The sequence below is a fragment of the Amborella trichopoda genome, chromosome 12 (assembly GCF_054954075.1).
Source record: "Amborella trichopoda isolate Santa Cruz 75 chromosome 12, AtrichopodaSantaCruz75HAP2 v2.0, whole genome shotgun sequence".
Classification (NCBI taxonomy): domain Eukaryota; kingdom Viridiplantae; phylum Streptophyta; class Magnoliopsida; order Amborellales; family Amborellaceae; genus Amborella; species Amborella trichopoda.
Genome location: NC_142347.1, coordinates 49,309,191 through 49,318,021, shown reverse-complemented (window position 1 = coordinate 49,318,021; position 8,831 = coordinate 49,309,191). Strand labels below are relative to the sequence as shown.

The 8,831-nt window shown below is 37.6% G+C and overlaps 1 protein-coding gene across 5 annotated transcripts; it reads right to left on the bottom strand.

Annotated features, from left to right (window-relative positions):
* Positions 1–2,229: 2,229 nt before the first annotated feature.
* On the bottom strand, positions 2,230–8,067 carry LOC18435691 (uncharacterized). Of its 5 annotated transcripts, XM_006845733.4 has the most exons (4): positions 6,678–8,067; positions 3,281–3,488; positions 2,989–3,118; positions 2,230–2,694 (listed from the first exon to the last, which is right to left on the bottom strand). In XM_006845733.4, exons 1-4 carry the CDS (start codon positions 7,649–7,651, stop codon positions 2,447–2,449), a joined length of 1,560 nt encoding a protein of 519 aa, XP_006845796.2. In that variant the 5' UTR covers positions 7,652–8,067; the 3' UTR covers positions 2,230–2,446. The 5 variants fall into 5 exon arrangements, with proteins under 5 accessions (XP_006845796.2, XP_088709266.1, XP_088709269.1 ...); XM_088853140.1 differs by lacking the exons at positions 2,230–2,694; positions 2,989–3,118; positions 3,281–3,488 and adding an exon at positions 4,862–5,739 and having other exon boundaries at positions 6,678–7,938; XM_088853143.1 differs by lacking the exons at positions 2,230–2,694; positions 2,989–3,118; positions 3,281–3,488 and adding an exon at positions 5,590–6,081 and having other exon boundaries at positions 6,678–7,943.
* Between the last annotated feature and the right edge of the window lie 764 nt (positions 8,068–8,831).

Here is an 8,831-nt window from a genome sequence, read left to right as displayed (position 1 = left end):
ACCAACTAAAATTTTTAGAGAGAGAAATTATCTCAAAAATTTTAGATAGACAATTTTAAATTTTAAATTTTGGATAGAAAGTATATTAAATTTTAAAGAGACAAACCATATCAAATTTTAAAGCGATAAACTATCTCAAAATTTTTATAGATACACTATACCAAATTTTGAATTTTAGAGAGAGAAAATATATAAAATTTTGGTATCAAGTTTTGTTACCAAACAATAGACATAGAAGTGATTGCAAATAACCCATGAATTTTGTATAGTTTATCCAAACAAGAGATTTGAGAAAACCATGACAAAAATCCTTAATATTGAAAATCCATAGATTTCCCTGGATTTCAAATATCTAAAATTCCGAATTTCCTCCTATCCAAACGGCACTAAAAGAAATTCAAATAACAATTATAAATTTGAAAATGTTAAAAATATTAAACAAATAAAAAACAAAATGGGTAAGAACCGACCAGTTTGGCCAATCTGCATAGCCTAGTTCTCCGATAGAACCAGGTGAGTCTATCTAAATTGGAACCATTCTCAATTCCATTTGAGAACTAGGGACCGATTCTCGATCAAGATTGCGATTACTGATCTGGATCATCATTTTCATAAACATTGGCATACATGGTGAAACCATAGGCATCGACATCCTTGCAATGATGGACAATGGAGATTATAAGCATTGCTACTAATGTGCGCGTGGTTTGTCTTTACCATCCATTATGGGAATCGAATGGTGGAATCCTTTGTGGCGTACCATATATGTAGAGCACTCCAATGGTGTACGATACACTTATTTCTCTTTTGGCAAGTAAAAACTCTATAATCTCTAACTCACAACTCTATGGTATACTGTCCATTTTCTTTTTTCATATTTCATTTTCGGTTTTTATAGTATGCTAATTGTTCAACCATGCTTTTGAGTGGAATCTATAAACTGGGGGCTTTTTATTTTGCCACCCATTGTTTTGGGTGCTAAAATGAAAACAACTCTGAAAGACTAGCCCACTTTATTTTCCTAAACAATTCGCTTTTTCATATAGATTTAGCTGGAGGAGGAAGAAAAGTATTTAACCAATACCTAGCCTTATCCAGTGGTTGCAAACTCGGCTGGTTCAACTCCGAACTGGCTGGTTAAGCTGGAACCGGGCACTGGCTCATCCGGTTTTGGTAGGTTTTCGTAATTCAACTGAGTATTCTAAAAAAAAAATTATATAAAATCTTAAAAAATAAGGGATTTGTTTGTAATGTGTTTTTTAATGTTTTTTATCATTTTGAGAAAAAATTGGAATGCATTTTGGCTGAATACTTATTTTTACACTTTTCCATCTTATTTATACACTTTTCTATCTTTTATGAAAAAATTTAAAAATACCCCAAAACATGAATCGATTTTTTGAAGTCCATTTTTCATTATTTTTCAACTTCATTTAGATGTGCTTTGGTTAATCATACTATAAATATACTTTTCATATTTTATTTTGTGTTTTTTTATTTTTTAACACTTTTTGGACCGGTTAAACCGACCGGTTTAACGGTTACTTAGAACTGGCCATTGGCCGGTTTCTGAGGCTGGTTCAATTTTTCGAACACTGGCCTTATCTCTTTTCATATGTGGGATGAATTTCGAATCTCCAATCCAATATATATCTTCTTCTTTCTGTTCCTCATTAATAACTAAATGGATTTCAAATATGTTTCTTTCTAATTGTTGCCAGTATTCGATTGCTCGGTAAGTCCACTCGTACTCACCCGAGAACCTTAGGCTTGCCACCCCGGCGGGCAAGAGTATCCCCGAGTTAGGCATCCAACTCGGGGATCTTAAAAAAAAAGTTCAAGAAAAGTTATAAAAAATGCAAAAAGAAAGGAATTCATTTGTTATATATTCTCTCATTTTGGAAAACATTGGAAAGTGTCTTCGTCATATATATTTATTTTTACATTTACCCTTATTTTTAGATTATTTCAAAAATCCATTTTTATTTTTAACCTCATTTACATGTGTTTTGTTTAACTTTACTTTAAACATCTTTTTCCCATTTTTGAGAATTTTTTTGTGTTTTTCAAACACTTTTTTTGCTGCTATAGTATTGGGCCCAACTCGGGCTGAATTTTTGGCTTGGCTGGCCCGAGTCGTTCTTTCCAACACTGATTGCTACTCTCTGTTAGATAACCAATGTGAATATTTGGGTTCCAATGAAGTTCGAGCATCTAGACAAGTATGGCTTTGTAATAAATAAAACTGGATTGATTTGTGTGAGCCCACAAAATCACTGAAGAAGATGTCTTTGGCTTCTATTGCAGGCCAAGTATTCTGATTTGTATATTCACTACTTTTTTTTTTTTTTTTTGGGTAAATCACATCAACCTGAATTCAATTCTATAAGCCCCCCAAAAGAACACTTAAGAAGAAAGAATTAGTGGTTTTTGCATACAAGGAAAATCATGAAGTTGTTCTCCATATTCCTCTTGAAGTGGATTTTTGTATTCGCACGGTCTTGGGTTTGTATGGAGCACATGTGGATCCATTCGGAAGACTTGAAACTTGGATATCAGCTTTTACAATGTGGTGATTAGAGGTTCCTTTTGACGAGATCACTGTGTATGATCCAGGTACAAATCTATATGGGGAATCAGGAGAAGCCAGTATGTAATCAACTCGAGTCCCGTACTTACAGGTGCCCTGAACATCTATTGAGCAAAACCCATCTCAGTAAAACCAATGAACATGTTAGCTATAAGAGAAAAGAAGAAGAAAATTGAAGTGAACCCGTTAAGCATGTCATTGTTGAAAAAAATGAGAAGCGAAACAGTAACAAAAAAGCATTTCATTCCTGAATTGCCATTTTTTGAGAGACGTAACAAAAAAGGAGAAAATACTTAGAAAAAGAAAATAACAGTGTTCCCACTGGGCATTTCATTGTTGAATCACCATTTTTAGAAAACAAGAAGGGAAAAAGAAAGAGAGAATTGAGAATTTACTACCTTGCCCTTTGGCAAGCATGACAACTGATTCACATTCGCCCACAAAGTTCTTGGCATCTGTATATCTTTTTCCCTTCAAGAATTTCATTATCTCGACCTTTGGAGTGGGTTTTCCAATCTCCTGATAATACTGGAAAAACCATGTAGATTGTCAGTTTTCTGGTCAATAATAATGAGAATTGCATCCCATTTTAGAAATAAAAGAACCATGTGTTCTTGGAAACTTAATTGACAAAGCATGGAGTTTACAATCTGACAATTGAACTAAAACATCTGTTCTTGGGAGAACTACCTTTACAATATCTGTCCATCTCTCTTCTGAGTAATCAGTTTCATCAAGAGAGTTTAGGCCTCCGGTTAAAATGTGTGGGCCATCGCTCCCCTGTAGTATTGCAGTTATCTGCTTCATTCTCCAGTTCTCATCTAAGTGGTCAAGGTGGGTGCAGTAGACATTCACCTCTCCTGCAGTGGGCACGTCGACTACAACCTTCAAGACGTTCCTGTAACATTATAATAGATTAGTCACTCGTTCTTTGATAAACCTATGTGTTTTCCTAGAGATATGACTATCTTACATGATCGAGAGCTTTGGTCAGCTTTTCAATTGTAAAGTTTTTTATGACAAAACTTAGGCTCATTGTTGTAATTTGTAACTCAGAAATAAAGCAATTCGTATAATCCTACCGAGTTGGATATCCATGATACTCTTGGAACTTTAGGGGCTTCACTTGTTGACATCGTTGGGCTGGGGGTTGTGACTAAAATAAGCAATGACCAATCAAATGGCTTGCTTACAATAACTTCATGATCTAATGCATTGAGGATACACTTCTTAGGAAAATTTTTTACACATTTTCTCAGAAAAGTTATTGGAATTGCGGTTGAAAAATTAATGTTTCAAAAGATCATAGCTTTCGGCAAGAGTTAAGCTTTAAATTTCTCCTATATGTTATGTATAGAATCTGATTGGCCCCTTCCCTACTGTGTTCTCTAGCAAATCTTCATAATGTGCATTTCTTCATCATTTGGCTAATTTGGGCTTATAGTTAAACACTCCCTATTGATTTCCTACTAGAAACACGACAGATTAAATGAAAGCCAAAGATGGTTTAGTTATACGCTCCTACTAGAAACACAAAACAGAGCAAATGAGAGGCAAAGATGGTCCTTATGCAAACGAGTTCACAGACAAACAGATTTGTACGAGACCCAAATATACGAATTGAACACAGAGAACTTGAAGAAAGAAACAACACCAATTTATTGTCTTCTTCAATGAACCTTAAGAAAAATAGAGTTCTTCAACCATAAAAAACCCAGCAAGTGAAGTGTCCTTTCTCAACAATTTTTAGAGGGCAAACATGCCTAACTAGAAAGAACAGGTATGTCAAGTCATCGAGCACAAATGGCCACAATTAACCCTGTTTAAAAAGACAAGTGCACCCATGGCCAAGGGATTTACTGTCAAAAATTCCTGGTGAACAAACTTAAAAATCTGCGCATGCATGTGAGTGTTCTGTTAGAATGATGAGCTCGTTACTTTGTAAAACTGTTATACTGCCTCTTTAGATTGATCTTGGTTTTGATACTCATACTGCATCAGAAACGAATAACATGCCACTTTGCAAAGATGAAGCAATATTTGTGAGATTATCAATCTGGGTAAGTTACATGCAACCCTTTGCCTCATGAAGCAGAAGGATCTGCTGGACAAATAGAAAGAATTGCACAAACTATGGATTTCCACCAACAAGTTCGCATAAAACGCAGAAAGAATAGGAAAAAGGGAAAAAAAAAACAGCTTTAGAAATATCTTTCGCCAATGTCACTTCACAGCTATCTTAGGTGAACTGTATGCTTCACAAGCTCGTGGTTTCTTTTTTTCTAGAGGTAACCATAGTGCAATCTGACTTTACTCAATAGATAATTTCTTGCCTTAGGTCAAATGGATAAACTGGTCAAGCCATTACTTCTTAACAGCCTAGTCTGATTATGGTGCAGTAGCTTGACCTTTGTCGGATCTGATGCTTTCCTATTGAGCATTATATATCTGGCTTCTAGCAGTTGGCATGCTTAATGTGAGGCTAATCCCAATTTCTTCAGAAAAGAGTTATAGGTGCTCCCTAATACTACCTCCATAGCTGGTCTTGCTCAGTTTTGGCCCTAAAAGGTGGTGCTTCCAAAGTAGCCAAAAGATTTAGTGCTCTTGAGGGAGCATACTGTCAATTTAGTCCCTCGGGTAAAACCCAATCAAGGAGTATTTTTAGGGCCCCAAGTTTTGGGGATTGACCTCTTCAACCTAAAGACTGATCTCAATTAAAAAAAAGTTCAAAATCTCACTGCTTGAAAAAATAATGTCAGGGTGAGATCTAACTCTTAAAGAACTCAAAATCCAATATTTTTCTTTTGAAAATAATCATCTACTGATAGTGGTGAGCAAAATTTTAGATCGATAAAAATCCTCCCAAGTAAGTCTTCTGCCCAAGGGAGTAAATGTATAGTATATGCTCCCACAGGAACACAATATATGTCCGCTCTTCCCATTAAGTGCAATCATAATGCTCGAGGACATAGATTACTGAGGAGAGTATTTCCAAGAGAGGCAATAAGAATATTTCCATATATTGCAAAACAAATACTATGTGGCATAACAAGTCATAAGCATCTTTCTCGTTCTGATCGTTGCAGATGCATCTCTTCCCTATGTCGTAATGGATACATGAGTCAGCCTTTTGACATTGATATGAATGTCTGCAACGCCAACTCCAAAATCAGCTTTTTAGACACAATGTATCCATGTAGCATTTAGATAAGGGGAGAGGTGGGATTTTAAGTGATGCTAGGTATTTTTATAGTGACATTTCAACAAAAGATTCAATAAGAAGTGCCGAAGTTTCCAATGTGATGGTTATGAATCGTCTCCCTGGTGTGTCCACGCAAGCCAAAAACTGCATCATGTGTGTCCATATTACATAGGTCGACAGTCTAACCTGCGGATGGCTTGTGTTTGAGACAAAGGAATATCACCTCGCCTCTAGAACTCATTCTGAAGCTCTCACTTGTAACTTAGAGAAGCTGAAATTGACTGTCATTCTGTGTGCTAGTTGAGGATTAGTCCTTTTAGTTCAAAACAAAAACAGGAATATGCTTTTAAGGAGAGAAAATCCCAAAATGCACAGATTTATTTATAGAAAGGCAAAAGGGTTTGCAAATTTAGTTTTCTATCCTGTTCAACATTTTCTCAAAACTCATAAACTTATGAAGAATTCCAAGACGATATGGTTTAAATTTTTGGGTTATTAGCCTTATCAGAGTTCAAATTATAGATTGCTATCTGATTTGTTGTCACTATGAAATGGGGCCACAAACATTTTGGAAACAGAATACAAAGATGGAGATTTGAGGCCACAAACATTTTGGAAATAGAATACAAAGATGGAGATTTGAGTTGGGAGTCCACCTAAAGGATTTGTGAACCAGAGCTTGCAAAATAAATGACTCATTTGGAAGCTCTCACCAAAATTTCTGTACTGCGTCAGTATCAAAACATATTAATATTATTTTTGGGTAAGTAAATACATAATTTCTCATGCAAAGTTGAAATTGTTTGTAAGGTGATTTATTAGAAAGCTCAGTTAGGAATTTCCTTTTCTGGCTAAATACAGTGGAAACAAGAAGAATGAACACACCTGAAGTCTGAATCATCAAAGATCTTTTGAGCCTGCCACCTCTTTATAGGCCACTTAGAGAGAACTGCATTCCCATACTCTGGTGCCCAACTCTCCGCAAAAACATATTTCATCCCTAATCCCTCTGCTAAATCAGACAATGGCTTCATTCCTCTCTCTTCCTCTGCCTTCACATCTTGCAAAGCCAAAATATCAGCCTCCACCTCCTTCAAAACCTCAAGAACAGTCCTGTTCCTCAAGTTCTCACTCTCTTTCTCTCTTATCCTCTGTGCTGGTAAACTCAAACTAGGCCGCATGGGGCCTTTCTCTCTCCTGATTCTAACATCCCCATTGCTCAAAACCCACGCCTTCTCGGTCCCCTCCTCGTTCTCGATTATCTTCAGCTGTCGGCTCCTCCCTATCGAGATCTCGTTATCGGGCAAATTGATCGAGACCCGTAATTTTGAACCCTGGGACTTGTATCGCTTAGAGGGAGAGAACTCATTAGGATCATTCATAGAGTGAGAAACTGATTTTTGCTTTAGGATGCTCTTTGGCCTATCATTCAAAGACTTCCCCTTGAGGTCCATCTCTCTAAAGCTCTCCTCTGATGAGAGAGGCTTTGGAACTGCTTGTGCCATTGAAAACAGAGCAGCATTGAAGGTGGCAATTCTTATGGTTTTCGAAATTTCAGGAGTCTGTGGCCTATCATGGGTTCTCATGGCCTGGAACTGGCTGGAAAAATTATCTGCTGAGTTTTTGGCCTTATTAAGCCTGACCACTATCTTGGGTTTGGAGGTTTTCCGGCGAGACCACCTGAGTTTTGAGCAGAGTCTCCGGAATTTCCGGTTTAGGAGTGTGAGCATGGCAGAGAGGCGGGCTGAGCAGGAAGTGGAGGATGAGGGTTGTTTTGATGAGAAAGAAAGTTTGGTTAAATGGGAGAGAAAGGGGTTTTCATGGTTTGAGGTGGCTGTGCTGGTTTTGCTGCTTGACATGAAGAGAGGGAGAGAGAGAGAGAGAGAGAGAGGTTTTGGCTTCAGAGAGAGAAACTCTTTGTTTTCAGAGGTGAGAAGAGTTTTGTGTGTGTGTGTGTGTGTGGAGTAGAGAAGGAAGGATTTTGGTTGCAGAGTGTAAAGAGAGAAAGAGACAGATGGAGGTGTGTGGGGCAGGGGCAGCTGGGGCGGCGAAGGTGGAGACGGAGAGCGATAAAAAAAAATAGAGATTTAAAGAGCAGAGAGAGAGAGGGAACATATCCAACTGCCCCGAATAGACGGCGTCCTTGGCCATTAGGCATTGTCGTAGACCCACACTGCACAATATACTCCCTTCCCCCCTGCAACTCCTGCCTGCTTTCTCTCTCTTACGTCACACTTGACCTATGTCCACTAAAATACCCCCGTTTTTCTGCCTCATTTGACAACTGTGCTACGTTTTATGTTTTAGAGAGAGAGAGAGACTAATTACTATTTTATTTTGATCTTAGGCTATGATGGTGTTAAGTGCATGGAGGGAGATGGTTATTGTTTAATACGAGAGACACATGGTTCGCACTCACATGCACACAAATCACCAAGTTGTAGAGAGAGAGAGAGATGTTTCATTTGGTAGCGCGCACAGCAGCAGGTCATCATTGGGACCCTGAGCAGGAATTTTCAGTCTGTTGGAGTTAGAGAGAGAGAGATTTTCAAAATTCTAGAGAGAGAGAGATAGTGATTAGTTTATCGGGGCTAAGTCCCTGGACTTGTGGGGGCAACACAGGTGAGCAACGTTACACGACAAATGCATGTTCTCTCTCTCCCTCTCTTGAATAATGATACCATAATTCCCGTAGACGGTGGGCCGCCACCCTCTTTTTTTTTCAACTCCCACTTGGAATCATGTGGTCGTTATTTTGTGATTGGAGACGGACAACCAACCTCTCTCTCTCTCTCTACAAAAAAAAAAAAGAAAAAAAGAAAGAGGTAAATAAACATGTCTACTCATAGTTGAGCTTTAAAAATCATATATTAAGCATATAAAAGATGTCTCCCTCTTCGTATTCGACCCTTAAATTGCAAAAATTTGGAGGCATCCCAAAACACTGACCTTACTTACTATGACACATCTTGGAGGTATTCCAAACATTAACCATAATTAGCTCTTCTTGCTACTTTGATAGGGAGAATTTGCTACAAT

Bases quoted from the DNA above. Each gene is read 5' to 3' on its own strand.
- LOC18435691 (XM_006845733.4), bottom strand. From the start codon at position 7,651: ATGTCAAGCAGCAAAACCAGCACAGCCACCTCAAACCATGAAAACCCC. The intron at 3,489-6,677 runs GTGTGTTCATTC...ATAATGTTACAG, and splicing joins TTTGATGATTCAGACTTCAG to GAACGTCTTGAAGGTTGTAG. The intron at 2,695-2,988 runs GTAGTAAATTCT...TTTGCTCAATAG, and splicing joins CATGCTTGCCAAAGGGCAAG to ATGTTCAGGGCACCTGTAAG.